The 14,634-nt window shown below is 53.0% G+C and overlaps 4 protein-coding genes across 4 annotated transcripts; 2 read left to right on the top strand and 2 right to left on the bottom strand.

Annotated features, from left to right (window-relative positions):
- Nucleotides 1–320: 320 nt before the first annotated feature.
- Nucleotides 321–1,933, bottom strand: M436DRAFT_58564 (aldehyde dehydrogenase; the record flags this gene model as incomplete). Its single annotated transcript, XM_013567154.1, has 4 exons — nt 321–429; nt 483–973; nt 1,025–1,408; nt 1,466–1,933. 4 exons carry the CDS (start codon nt 1,931–1,933, stop codon nt 321–323), a joined length of 1,452 nt encoding a protein of 483 aa, XP_013422608.1.
- Nucleotides 1,934–2,717: 784 nt separating this feature from the next.
- M436DRAFT_58504 (uncharacterized protein) lies at nt 2,718–3,818 on the bottom strand (the record flags this gene model as incomplete). The annotated part of the gene is made up of 1 exon (XM_013567136.1): nt 2,718–3,818. One exon carries the CDS (start codon nt 3,816–3,818, stop codon nt 2,718–2,720), a length of 1,101 nt encoding a protein of 366 aa, XP_013422590.1.
- Nucleotides 3,819–5,608: 1,790 nt separating this feature from the next.
- Nucleotides 5,609–6,325, top strand: M436DRAFT_58443 (uncharacterized protein; the record flags this gene model as incomplete). Its single annotated transcript, XM_013567126.1, has 1 exon — nt 5,609–6,325. A coding segment is annotated over one exon (717 nt), but the record flags the coding sequence as incomplete, so codon positions are not given.
- Nucleotides 6,326–8,236: 1,911 nt separating this feature from the next.
- Nucleotides 8,237–12,720, top strand: M436DRAFT_86435 (uncharacterized protein; the record flags this gene model as incomplete). The annotated part of the gene is made up of 3 exons (XM_013567175.1): nt 8,237–8,283; nt 8,351–9,008; nt 9,064–12,720. 3 exons carry the CDS (start codon nt 8,237–8,239, stop codon nt 12,718–12,720), a joined length of 4,362 nt encoding a protein of 1,453 aa, XP_013422629.1.
- Between the last annotated feature and the right edge of the window lie 1,914 nt (nt 12,721–14,634).

Raw genomic sequence — 14,634 nt, 5'->3', positions numbered from 1 at the left:
CTTCAGCTGTATCCGATCTGTATGCTGATCCCTTGGTCACTACGAGTTGCGAGGTTGGCCATGAAAGGAGCGAAGTTACAGACTTCATCCACACGGGTAGCCTGGTCTGGTCACGCAAACAAAGGATTCTAGGCCGACCCTCCCGAAGAGAACCCTTGTTTCTTCCAATTTCGGCTCGTAAACTGCGCCTCTCGTTTCAAATTATTTGTTCCTTCCTTAAGCTTTGTGGCAGAATGTGGTTGATCTCGTTATCTCATGTCTGTTTACTTGTTTACAAAGTGTGCCTGCTGAAGGCCTGCATCTATACCGCACTCACTGATTTACAGCTTGCTCTTGTAGAGGTGAATGACGTGAGGGTTGCAGTAAGACAACAGACCCTGGGTGCCCCACTCACCGCCAATACCGCTTTCCTTGTGGCCGGCGAAGATGCTGTGAACACTGTTAGTATCTTGTCGGGGCGAATGGCTAGAGAGGTCACTTACGCTTGAGGGGTGGGCTTCTCGAATGAGTTGATGAAGACGCTTCCGGCTTGCAGACGGAGAGCAATACGCTCGGCGGCCTTCTCGTCCTTACTCCAGACGCAAGCACCAAGACCGGCATTGCTGTCGTTGGCACGGTTGATGACCTCCTCCTCGTCAGAGTAAGGCTGAACGGGAAGGATAAGACCAAACTGCTCCTCCTGGATGATCTTGCTGTCGTTGGGAGGGTTGTCGATGATGGCGGGCTGGAGCCAGAAGCCATCCTTCTTCTCGACATCTCCGCTGCCGGCAATGAAGTTGTAGCCCTTGTCCTTGCTGTCTTGGAAGAAAGTCTTGACCTTCTCGTACTGCATCTGGTTCTGGATGGGGCCGAGCATGGCACCTTCCTCGTCGGGTGTGCCGACCTTGAGGCTGGCGGCGACCTTGGCCATTGCGTCGACCATGGGTCTGTAGATCTTCTCATGGATGTAGATACGCTTGGTGGCAACGCAGACCTGATGAGTCAATTAGCATCTTGAAGACAGTCCAGGGATGAATCGACGTACTTGACCGCTGTTCTGGAAGGCACCCATGACGAGCTGAGGAGCAGTAGCCTCGATGTCGACATCCTCTCTGACGATACTGGCATCGTTGCCTCCGAGCTCAAGGGTGACACGCTTGAGAGTCTTGCTGCAAGCAGCCATGATCTTCTTTCCTGTGGCAATGCTACCGGTGAAACTGATCTTGGCGATGCCGGGGTGCTCTGTGAACATGGGACCAAGCTTGTCGTCACCACCGAGGACCTGAACGACACCGGGAGGGAAGATGGTCTGTGCCAGCTCTATTGCCTTCAACGAGGTGTAAGGAGTGAAGGGTGAGGGCTTGACGATGATAGTACATCCGGTAAGCAGAGCAGGGGCGATCTTGCCGAACGAGAGAACCAGAGGGAACTACAAAGACGTTGTAAGCAACTCGTTCATAATCACCGAAAAAGATAAGCCACATACGTTCCAAGGGCAGATGGCACCGACGACACCCAAGGGCATGTATCTAGTAGTCATGATTTTCTCATCGTCTTCGATTCTCTCCTCAGGAATACTCAAAGCCACGTGGTGGTCAAACCATGCACCAACGGCACCGACCTCCATGGCGGCGAATTGTCTAGGCTTTCCAGTCTCCTTGCACAGCAGTGTAGTGAACTCCTCCTGGTAACCACTCCAGAGGTCACGGAAGTTCTTCAAGAGCTCCTTGCGCTCCTCGATGGGCTTGACACTCCATGATTCGAACGCCTTTTGTGCAGCAGCGACAGCCTCATCCACATCTGACTGGTTGGCAATTGGGACATTCCAGAGCTTCTCGCCGGTTGCAGGGTTAACACCTTGATGGTAGTTGTCTGACTTTGTGTGTGCCTTGCCATTGATGATGTTGGCGAACTCGGAGTCGAACGAGATGTTTGCAGTCTTGCCGGGCGACATGATGGGCGTATATGTTTTGGATTGTGTTTTGAGAAAGAAAAAGTACGTCGGCGTCAAAAGAAAGAATCTGAGCAGACCTTAAGAACAATTGACCAGCAGTGATTGTCATATAATTTATGGGTCCCAGTAACCGAGGCGCAAACACTAGCGCCGTGTCAGGCCTCGTTCATACCAAAGTCAGTGGCTTCCAAGACCATGCCAAAATCCTTCGCGCTTCACTTGTTAACAAGTGTCCATTTGAGGAGGCACGGTCAATTCTAGATCAGTGAACTTGCAGTCAAATACACATATCTGACTCACGCTGATCACACACCGCCATTGTCACGAGGTGATCGTGGGTCTCAACAATTGTGTGTAGCAGAGCAGTGTTCAGACATGCGGGACAAGGAGATGACCTCAGAACCCCGCACCGCCCGCACCATCCACCCCATACCCCTCCTTTATCATCTGCCGTGCATGGGCTGTGTTTTCCGTCTGCAAACTCGGAAGGGGTCCAAAGCTGTCGGATGCTGCCTTTGCCGTAGATTCGTTTGGATATGGATCACCATTTCCAGTCGAGTCGTGATCGGAATAGGACCAGTCAGCCGAGCCTTCATAGGCGTAGCTACTTTCATCTCACAGCTTAGTAATAGCTGACGAGCAGCTTATGTTGCACATAGGATCTGGTAACATTACGATTTGCATTTACTGAATCGTGAGTCTGACATAAGGGCGCAACGCTAAAAGAACAAGAAACAAGCAGGGAAGAAGACATGCAGGGGTATCGAGAGACTGAAGAAAGCTGTCAGAAGTAGTTTCTGTATTCACAGAGGCACACATCCTCGGCGGGTTGAGCAGTAAACACATCTGTGATCTGGGCTCCAATGGCGCCGTTCGTTGTGTAATAGCAGGCCGGCGTGTTCTGGCCACCGGGGCTCACGAGCTCAACTTGGACAGCGTACGGCCATAGGGTGTAGCTCGCATTGTTGCCGGTAAACGTGTATTGTTGAGCGTAAGTGTCATCCAGATGCAGCGTTCCCACGACTTGGGTTTGGTTGAAGAAGCAAACGGTGGCTCTGTTGTCTGCGGTGATGTTTGAAGCTGGTATGATCTTCTGCGATATGTTGGCTGCAAAGGTATAGCGCGGAGACGTATCATTGATGAAAGTCAGAGGAGTCGAATCAAAGGTAATGCTGAACGGGTTGTTGGATGCGGAAATGGTCAGGTTCGCAGCGATGCCCTGGGAAGATGTGGACAAGGCACTGCTGTTGGTGGCATACGAGGCAGAGGTATTGGACAAGAGCCAATTGAAGGTGGCCAGGGACGCACTCGCGGACTGAGCGAAGGTGGGACCTGGAAAGCAGCGCCAGGTATTGGGGTCTGAAGTACAGTTGGTCTCAATAGTACGCAGGGCCGTGACAAGGCTGTATTCGCCAACAGGATACGTCAGTTGCGAGGGAGTGCTCGCATCCGGCTCTGCTGTTGATGCTCCATTGCCGCCTCCTCCTCCTCCACTTCCTCGAGTCAAGCCTACACCCAGACCTATACCGAGCGCAATTGCAACCAGTGCTAGCAGGACCAGAAAGCCGATTCTCTTGCATCCTCCTCTTTGACGCACGACGGGACCGATGGGTACGAGCTTGTCGCCTTCCAGAGGGTCGCTGTGCAGGAGGTAGGGTGGTGGCATCGAGTCGCGACTGGTGCGCGGTATCGTCCTGGCCATGTGGGTGCTGTCGCTCCACCGGCTGACGACTCGCGGCGATGGCGACGACATGGACTGAGTGGATGCTCGATCAGAGACGACAGCAGAGAGGCGCCGCCCTGCGACTGTTGAGATGCGCCGGGGTGGAGGCGACTGGAGGGCCGACGAGGGGTTTGGAGCGAAGGGACCGCGAAGGACGTCCATGGTGTTATTGCGAACAAGGCCGTTGGACCGTTTGCTGCATGTCTCTGCCGACGAACAGGTTCAAGACAACGCCTGCGACTGGAACAGCGTCCAGAGTCGACCGCCGTGCGGCGGCCATTCTGCTTTAATAGGAGGCTCCATCCAGATTTGCCATTGGCCCAAGAGTTCAACGGCTCCTTCGTGAATAGCCTACCACTCTAGCTTGTTTTCCTCAGCTTGTGCGGATCCTCAAGCGAGCTATCGAACGCAATTCCCTACAGCTGAAGCCAGACTTGCTGCAACAGGAAAACGCGACCAAGTCATAGGCTGCAGATACATTTGGAGCCGGAATCTGTTATTTGGGATTTGTTGCGACAAAGAATTTACGGCTGATCTGCTGTGGCCTCACGTGTTTTTGGCATTCGCATTCTTCTGCCCACTCCTCATTCCCACGCCGCTCTCAGGACGACACGCCAGCGCAACTAGCAGCTATCAAAATGCACAGTCCTTTCCGGATTGTAGTAGAGTCCAAAGAGAGTCCATGATCTGTTCGCTCTCTTTGAATGCTCCTCATCTACTGGAACGACTGTGCATTTTGATAGCTGTTCGCAAGACAACTTTTGGGGAGAAACTCCCACTCTCTCATGACAAGGACTTGGCCAAAGAGAGCCCCAGTTCTATCACATCTCAATGGATACTGTCCTGTTAGTCGATATCATTGTGCATTTGTATGGGAGACAGTCAGGTTGGCGGTGATTGCCGGAGCTTGGCATATCTTCAAATCCAAATGCTGAATCATCCTCAACTGCCTTCACTTCCTGTCTTCACCATCCCATATCAAGAAATCCATTCACAAAAGCTAGGTAAAAGTACTTTCCATGTCTCCCATTCTCCAGAATCCTTTGTTCAGAAAGAAAAATCACTAGCACTGCACGATCGTGCGCTACAAATACATGCTATTCAAACCCCCTGCCTCCTGCTTAATCTCGAATTCTTGGTCACTTTCATCTCGTATTGTTTGCGACTTCACGTCATTTTATCCCTATTGTGCATGTGATTGAATTTCACTTCACTGCTCGACAACCTCTCACTGTAGACTCGATCAGTGAAAGTTGGCTGACTTCCTCGAGCGGTCTGTGCTCGGCTGGCTCTATGAGCGGTCTGTGCTCGGCTAAACTTTCCGCTTCCGCCCACGGCGAAGTTTCTCCGAAATTCATCCACGCCATAAGCAAGTATAGGCGACATGGCTGCTCAGATAAATTGGAATCACTACACATCCACTGGTGTGCCTGGTCTATACACCGGGCCTGCTTCTACTCGCTTAGCCACCTACTTGGCTAAGTTGCTCCCTCACATCAACAGGGATCCTTGGATCATCAGCAATTTTGGTAAGCCATAGCATAGCAATGTTTGAACACCCAGACTAACGCAATCTAGGACCCGCTGGTGTCACTTTCACCGCGCTCCCCCAGAACTACATCCTGGAGACTAAGTTGCGCAACAAAACCACAACTAAACCATTTGACCACTACGTCTACGGTCACCCGAGAGGCAGATTCCGCACCGCTCAGGAGTGCGCCGCACATCTAGTGTGGATCTTGCAGAACAACGCCATCCAACCACCAGTCGTTAACGCAGCTCCCGCTCTTAACGCATCTTCACTTTCTGTCGTGCCTTCCCTGCCGGTCGCGCCTTCTCTTCCTGCCGCGCCTTCCCTTCCTGCCGCGCCTTCCCTTCCTGCCGCGCCTTCCCTTCCTGCCGCGCCTTCCCTTCCTGCCGCAGCTTCAAACACACCCTCTTCATCACCCATCATGGACGTTGACTACCCCCAGCCCTCTAGCGCCGCTGGCGTTGATCAGGACGGTACTCCTAACGTCTTCGATCAGCTTATGACCCAAGCCAAGCAGGGCCAGCCGATGAGCGTGGCTATAACAGAGCCTCACTCCATGCACTGGCTTCTCGAGAGAGAGATCGCCAGCCTTCCCGCCTATATCAAGTCAATTGACACCTCCCACCGCTATCTCCCTCGTCTCGGCGAGATTATCCTTATTGTTCGCAACCTCAAACCCAAGCAGACAGTCAAGTACGATGAGCAGGCAGAGATCTACAAGATTGAGGACGAGCGTCTCGGCTATGTTGGTCTGCCTCAGTGGGAGGCCGCAGTCGTCACCCAGGTAGACGGCAGGGCCTCCACTGCCGCGCTTCTCGACCAGAGCTCATGCGCCGACAGCTTCCGCGTCGAGCCCATGTCACAGGCTGGTAACTCGAACAAGGCCTGGTCTACTCGCTACAAGAACGTCAACCATCTGCACATGCGTCCTTTCTCTCTTTGGCAGGAGCTCCTGAAGGGCGCTGATGTTGACGATCCCCGCGAGTGTCACCCTACTGTTCGCAACGCCCTGGCCGCCATGTCCTCGCTGTCTACTGTTGACCGCTTCCACTTCAGTTCCACTGGAAGCGAGGCCCGCGTCTACTGCAAGGGTTTCTACCTCGGCGCCGAATTCATCCTCAAGAACGACCTTGTTCGCTTTGAATCTCTTCTTCACAACAACAGTTCAGGCAAGGACGTCGTCTTGGTCAAGCACCTGTACATGAGTTACAACCTTGACCACGAGGACGCTGTTAGTGGTCTTTACGTCGAAGGTGTCGCTTACACCACGGATCCCCAACACGCTTCTGGCCAATATCAAAAGCCCATTCCTGAAGATTCCTTGCCCAGTCTTACCATGCGCGACTACGGCCTCTGGTACAACATGTCAGAAGACAACTCTCTGATCCGTGTGCCCCTCACCAACCTTCTCACTCGTCTGGTCGAAGGCAAATACATGTCTGGAGTCATCGGCAAGCATACCCTCACCAAGGTTGCTTACGGAAACGGTGCTCTCGCCTTGGGTTTCAAGGAGCACATTGTCGACATGACCTTTGGTATTGAAGGCGTTCGTGCTGCCCGTAAGTATTCTAGCCAGCATGATGCTCGCATCAAGCACGACAAAGGAGAAACCTGGTACCTCGGCGAAGACCGCGTTGCCCAGCTCGACCTCCACCTGCTCAACGATCAAGACGTCGGTGACAAGGCTCGCTACGGTTTCGAGTCCAATCCTACTCCTCTGCAGGAGTCTGACCTCAAGGCCATGTTCCGCGCCCGCGCTACCCGTCAGAAGGGTCCCAACAAGGACGCCAGCTACACTCAGCCTGCCCCCTACCTTGCCGGAGACTTCGCTACTCAGGAGCAAATCGACAACGTGCAGTACGGAGTTGACTTTGTCGAGCAAGGCCTTGACAAGTACTCCAACCTCAAGGCCATGGACATGTTCGAAAACGAGTTCACCAAGCGTGTTGCGGACGACGACTGGGACCAGTACATGAATTAGGCATTCGATGACGAGAACCAGTCGACCCCTTACCTAGAGAAGCTGGCTAGAGAGAAGAGAGAGCAGGCCGAGAGAGAGGTCAACGAGGAGCTGTTCCAGTACATGGACATGGACGGACTTGACGGACCTGACGGACCTGTCGGCGGACATTGAGAGTGGCTTTTGGGCCAGCATGTAAGATAGGATTGATCTCAGAAGAGGCACCAAAGGATGCGAAGAAGAGATGCCAAAGAATCAACTGCAACGAGGCAGCTCCAAAAGACCAAGAGCAACAGGGTCCAATTATACAGAAAAGGAAATCGATATGAACCTGGTTTCCAATATTCGAGTCCGCAATGGATGTTGTTCCATCTAATGATATCGTTGTGTGTTTTTATGTAGGTTGGTGACAATCATGCTGGGAAATAAAGATGCAGAGATTCAGGTACTCGCTGTCCGTTTACTGTAGACCTCTATGCTGCTTTCACGTTCCTGCTACAAGTGTTCAAATCGCTGGAAAGGCACAAAGTTGCTCAGAGGAGAGATGCATTCAAAGAAAATTTGGAAGTATACAGTGTTTCCATGGACATTACACTGTCTCTTGGTGTGTCTGTGGATTTGGACAAGTCATATCATTATTCGAGCAGGAGATAGAAACAAAGCTCTAGATTGTCGTGGATACAGGAGGCAGAAGGTAGAAATGGTCGGAGGTGTGGGGAAGGAACCATGCTGAAAGACGGTGATTGGCGGATCGGATGCCGGCAAGGGTCGGACAAGGAAACGAGCAACAAAAGTTCAAAACAAGCCAGACCAAGATCCAAGCGCATCATCGCCATACCTCGACTCTGCACTTTTCCATTTAGCAGTGTACGGAGACACACAACTCGACACATGCCCATCTAGAACCAACGGACGCGACCTGCAACACGCGATTACAGCTCAGGCTGCGACACTTTCACTGGACCGAGTCCAACACACAAGACAGGACACGAGCGCCATAGACAAGAGTTGGCCATGTCGAAACGAGTAGCGGATGGGCAAGGCGGCGCGGAGAGATATGGTGGAATGGAAGATCCCCGCGACACAGCAATGGACCCACCGCGCAAGGCGACAGCTGCTCAGTTGGCAAAGCGAAGGTAAGTGAAGTGCATATGCAACAGGTGACACAATCACCAACAGCCCGCTCACTCTTTGTTTGTCCAGCATCAAACCTCTCAAGGGACGCCCCGGCTCGTCTCGGTCATCCTCACCCTCCAAGACCAGCCCAGCTCCTGGCTTTGGCAATCCATTTGGCGGCGGCGGCGACAGCAACCCTTTCGCACAGAGCGCTCCTGCACCACCAGCTGCTGCCAGCTTCAACTTTGGCCAGACGACTGCGCAAGCACCGAGCAACCCCTTCGGCTCCATGTCGACCTCACAGAGCTTCCCACCAAACGCTCCTGCAAACGGCAGTGCAACCCCCGCCGCTTCCTTCTCTTTTGGCCAGTCACAACCTGCCAACGCTCCTGCCTTTGCACCACCTCAGTCTTCGAGCTTCAACTTTGGTGCATCAACCCCTACCGGCACATCATTCAGCTTCGGCGCATCACCTGCCAGGCCTGCACAGAACGGTGACGCCAACAAGGCACCTTCCTTCACCTTCGGCTCAACACCTGCCTCGCCAGGCCCTTCCGCCCCGGCATCGCCTGCACCTGCCTTCAATCCCTTCTCAGCCATGTCGGGCCCCTCGTTTGGCAGCACCGAGCAGAACATCACTGCTGCTGAGATCCACGAGATCGAGTCGGCCGGTCCTCGTCTGAGCCAGGAGGGCAAGCTTGACGCTCTCGCTAACATTGTGCGTCACAGCGAGCCCAAGTACAAGGTGTGTCCATGTCATCTTGCCAAACACGCTTCTTGTGCGCTGACCCTCTGTACAGGATGCCGACCTTGGTGGCCTTGACCTCTCCGCACTTCCAGCCGCCGTGCAGAGAAAGATGCTCGACTTTGTCCGCGCCAAACCAGAAACCGTGAGTCTGACAACAATCACTTCTTTCAACATGCCTCGCTACACCGGATCCCATGGATCTGCAGACTCTCATGACGTTCCTTTGTTTGCTTCTCATATGCCCCACACCTACACACACCTCCCTGCTTTCACTGAAGAGCACTTCATGACCGATGGCTTTCTCGACGAGGCAAAGCTTGCTCAGGCAGCGGCAGATGCCAACATGCCTGCTGCCTGGCAGACGGGAATTGCTGCTCTGCAATCCCGCTTGGACAGAGAGAAGCACGGCATGGACCAGATCCATTCGTACCAGTATTTTGGCTCGTCGCACCAGTCGCAGACTGGCCAGCAACAGCTCAGCTTCACACCCCCTGCAGCAGAATCCTTCAATCCCAATGCTTTCGCATACGCACGGCCATATCAACCATTCAACAGTGTTGAAGGTGCCCAAGCCCCCTTCGTAAACCACCCCGACGTCGACCAAGTCACTCAACATGACATGGTTGATGTATCCCACCACCACCACTGCTTGAACATGCAACCTCAACTCCCTTCGGCCCAGCCTTTTGCTAACATTACACCCTACCAGACACAGCCCGAAGCACCCAAAGCCTCCTTCTCCTTCTCATCCACCACACCCGCACCCGCATCCGCTCCCTCACCGTCGTTCAGCTTCGGCGCATCCACCACGCCCGCTTCCTCATCTAGCCAGCCCGAGACTCAATCATCACCCTTCAAGAGCTTAGGTGCCACCCCTGCCTCCGCATCATCTGCACCCACATCTGGCTTCAAGTTCGGTAGCACCGCTACTGAGCCCGCCAAGAAGGACGATGCACCCACCACCTCGGCCTTCAGTGGCTTCGGTGCTTCGACCGCGAAAAAGGACGACACACCAGCAAAACCTGTATCTGCCTTCAACTTCGGAGGTCCCGCCGCTTCTCCTGCACCCGCACCTTCATCATCGTTCAACTTTGGCACTCCAAATGCTGCTCCAGCCTCTCCGGCTCCTGCATTTAACTTCGGTTCCGCTGCCGAGAAGAAAGACGACGCAGCCCCCAAGCCTCCAACTCCTGCCTTCAACTTTGGCACAACCGCAACTCCCGCTGCACCTCCGTCTCCCAAGCCTGCCGAGAAGAAGCTCCCCTCTCCATCATTCGCATTTGGTGCTCCCGCCGTTCCTGAGCCTGCTGGCGAAGTCTCATATCCCCAGATCAACGCAGCCCCTTCGCAATCCTCATCTGGCGCACCTACACCGTCTGCATTCAAGCCCGCTGCCGCTCCAGTATCGCCCAAGCCTCAAAATGCTGGTCTCGGCAATTCCATGTTCAACAGCGCCCCCGCTCAGCAAAAGCCCGCCGAATCTGCTTTCAAGGGCTTCGGCAGCTCTGTCTCGGCAGCTCCTCAAGCACCCGCCGCGTCACCATCCTTCGCCTTCGGTTCCTCCGTCAGCGCACAAGCTCCTGCCCCTTCTGGCAGATCCGAAGTTCGTACAAGCAACGCTCTCTCGGCACCTGTCACTCCAGGCGTTGCCACTCCTCCGGCTTCTCCTCAACTCCCGCCATCCGAGGCCGAGTCTGTTATGATCAAGCAGGTCAACGAGTCTCTACTTGCCTACCTCGCATCAGCCGATACTTCCCGGGACTGGAGTGCCATTGTGCATTTCTACCTTGAACAAATCGCTGGCATTCGTTCCGAGAACAGTGTTGCGCCTTCCGCAGGAGCCATCCAGTCTTCAAGTGCGCCCAAGCTGCTCACTGCTCCTTTGGCTCCTTCCAACACCCGCGGTGAGAAGCGTCCTGCTGATGAGGAAGTCACAAAGGATGACGAACACAGCAAGCGTGCTAAGCAGGGCTCCACTGTCTCTACCCCCAGCAAGCCTACGTTCAACATGTCTACCACCACTTCCGGCTCACCCAGCGGCAAGCCCCTCTCGCAAACTGCTTCATTATTCGACAACATCCTGAGCAGCCCAGACAAGCCCCAGACACCTCAACCCACAAACGTCTTCTCCGCCTCTGCAAACAAGACTCCAGCTCCTCCCGCTACTGCTCCCCAAGCCAAGTCGAACCCCTTCGGTGCCATTGCTCGCAATGTTTCTGCTACTCCCGGGCCCACCGCTCCCAAGATCGGCTTCGCCCCTCCTGCTGGAGCTCAAGCATTGCCATCCTCTAACACCGGAACATCTGCTGCATCTCCTTTCCAGATCCCCAAGTTCGGTGGTAGCTCTGCCCCTTCGTCTGCACCTGCATCTGGCTTCCAAGTACCCAAGTTCGGCGGTGGCGCTTCTACTGCTGCTCCCAGCTTCCTTGGCTCATTCGGTGCTAAGGCTGCTGAGCAAGAAGCAAAGGAACGTGAGAAGCGCAAGGAAGAGGACATGGACTCTGATGAAGACGAGGAAGAGTGGGAGAGAAAGGATGCTGAGAAGCAGGCCCAGAAGAAGGCCGAACTCTTGGCCGCCAGTCAAGCTCTGAAGTTCAGTGTCGACACCTCCAAGAAGCCCGCAAGCTCTGCCTCGGCTGTTTTCTCATTCAGTGGCACACCTGCATCTTCCACAAGCACCTCTGCATCGTCCAATATTTTTGGCAATCTTGCCGGCAGCAAGCCTGATGATGACGATAACGACGGCGACACTGATGAAGATGAGGATGTCCATGCTGCTCTGACCAAGGCAACTCCTGCTAAGCCTTCTGCTGGCAAGAGTCTCTTCGAACGTGTTTCCTTTGACGCCGAGAAGGAGAAGACATCTGATGCTCCTAGCGCTTCCTTCAAGTTCAGCTCATTCGGTAGTTCCGGTGCTGCTGACAACACCTGGAAGGGTAGTGATCCTATCAAGTTCGGTGCCAGCACAGCTACCGCCGGTACCACTACTCCTGATGGTTCACCTGCCAAGGCTCCTGCACCCAAATTCAACTTCGGCGGTGCTTCTCAAACGGCTGAAAAGTCATCTCCCTTCAGTGGAATGGTTGGTGCTAAGCCTGCTGCATCTGGTAGTATCTTCGACGCTGCAAAGCCCTCGGCCCCTACGACCGGCTTCTCGTTTGGCGGTGCTCCTTCTTCAGGACTTGCACCTCCTTCCGGATCATCGGTGTTCGCATCGGCTGCTACCTCTCGCGCCACGACTCCTGGCGCCACTACCACCGACGCTGAAGGCAGTGCCGCTGAGTCGGAACCCAGCGACACACCCAACGACGCACAGAAGGATTTGACCTCCCTCACCGCCGACGATATCGCCAAGTACGATCTGATCCACGAAGCACGTTGTAAGGTGACGAAACTTGTCAAGGGTGACGACAACAAGCCTGCATCATGGGTCAGCCAAGGCGTCGGTCCTATCCGCATCCTTGCTTCCAAGGAAACAACCAAGCCCCGTATTCTCATGCGTGCCGATCCATCTGGCAAGGTCGGTCTAAACTTCAACGCCCTGCTCAACACTGCTCTGTACATGATCAAGGCTCCCAAGATGGTGCAAGTCAGCGTCCCTGCCGAAGGCAAGAAGGTCGAGTCTTTCATGTGCATGTTCAAGGACGGTGACAAGGCAAAGGAGTTCTTGGACAAGCTGCACGAGTCCATCACCAAAGCTCAAGGTTAGAAACAGCACAGGATGAGGGAACGCGAGAAGCGACAGAAGATGCTCGACAGATAGCATCGCGAGCTGCAACACTGACGTTATGAAACGATGTTCTCTTTCATTCTTTTTTGAGCTTTGGCATGATGGATGGGTGGTTTTTCTTTTGATTTCGCATGGCTTTTCGCTGTGGTATCGGGTGGGATGCTCAATGGTTGTGAAGGCGTTGTTTTTCCCCTGGTGGTTATTCTTTCTTGTACCAAAGCCACTTTTTACTTCTATGATCATGTTACTTCTACTTGCATCCGTCATTGTAAGCGCTGTTCACCGTACACTCCTTTGCTACTCCTGTGTGAGTGAAATCATCAGTCTAAAGCTCCTTTTCCCCTCCTCCTGAAGTGCTTGGTGGCCGATGGAGGGTTCACGACAAAGATGAGGGGTCTAGGAAGTCAAAACGTCCTTTCGAGCTTGTATACCTCTTACACGGATCTTTGAGGCGTTCGAGTTTATTGGTATCAGACTTTCGAGGTGTAGATCTCCTGACACGTTATGACTTTTGACTGCAGATCTCTGAGAGCGTTTGCTGCATGCGGGATGCAGCGGTATATAGCGGGTGTCACAAAGGAGATTGAAGGGACGATCAACCTGTTGACGAAGGTAAAACGTGGAGTTCAAGTTTAATGCTATAGTGTAAAGAGAAAATTAAACTCATCGCAAAGGGTTTTGAGTAGGAAGGGGAAAGATTATCCGGTAGTATCGGAAATAAAAAAAATTATGAAGATGGAAGCATTCATCGGGTATAAGTAGATTGTTATACTCGCAACAGCGGGGGCGTGTAAGTGACGACGACGGCGATGATGACTAGAGCGGCCAAATATGGCGCAATAATCGGTTTCTCGAGTACCGTAGTTCATTAACAAGGTTTATAGATGATTAGCGGAAGATAGGACATGGTACGGAAATCTCGTAAGCACTTACTATTAGGAGATCTACGTATACGAAAAGGGAGGGGTAATCTACTAAGATGCATAAATTTAATATCAAATATAGGGATAGTAGCTAGGGAGGAGCACAGCAAAGCTAGCAGATATAAAGAGAGCAGAAAAGTTTGGATAGAGGAAAAAAACTGCCTTTGCTAAGGAGTTACAATTGGGAAGATGATTATAAACTCGCACAGTTCACACTAGATGGCCGTCTGGTTGTGTTTCTGGGGAAGTGCTCTCGAGGTGAGCGAGAAGAGTCTGTGTGATTTGGTGTTTGAATCCCATGACTTCTCTTCTATCGTTAATAAAAAAAAAGCATGACTCGCGTAACAATTCAACATATCACCATATTTTGAGAGCTGCCCTCGTGCAATTCTATGCCTCACTTCTCGGTTACATAGCGAATCCGACAGACTAACAAAAAATCAGTACTAGCTTACACGAACACCACGATTCAGTCCACGAACGACGCGGGTGATGGTCTGTGTTGTGTTGTATATGCAATGCATGACATCCTATTGCATATTGCATTAGCGCTATCTGTTCGAGTCTGTGTCAGATAAATAGAGCACGTATGCAGGGTCTCGATGGCTTTCCTTTTCTCCTTGCATGCACCTATATCGATAGTCAAGAGTTGACTGCTCTCGTTTTTTGTGTAGAGTGAGGGAAAAGCGGGTTTGCGGTCGAGAGAGAGAAAATGGTGATGGGGTTCCTCAACAAGTGGTTGGGTTTTGCGGCACGTACAAATGCTGCCGAACAGCTCATTGAGCCATTTACGGTACGTACATGTGCTTGGGAAGAGCTGATGAGCCGCTGAGGCACGAAGAGTGTACTCGTGAACAATCGTTAAGCCACTGCGGCACATACAGTGAAGACGTTTGCGAGCCGTCATCGGAAGAGGACAGTCCATCGGATTAGCCTCAGGGTTACGGAGAGCAGGCCGTCTACGCGACCG

This window comes from Aureobasidium namibiae (genome assembly GCF_000721765.1).
Source record: "Aureobasidium namibiae CBS 147.97 unplaced genomic scaffold scaffold_29, whole genome shotgun sequence".
In the NCBI taxonomy this organism is placed as follows: domain Eukaryota; kingdom Fungi; phylum Ascomycota; class Dothideomycetes; order Dothideales; family Saccotheciaceae; genus Aureobasidium; species Aureobasidium namibiae.
Note: the sequence above shows the minus strand (reverse complement) of the source record. Positions and strands in the feature narration are given on the sequence as shown.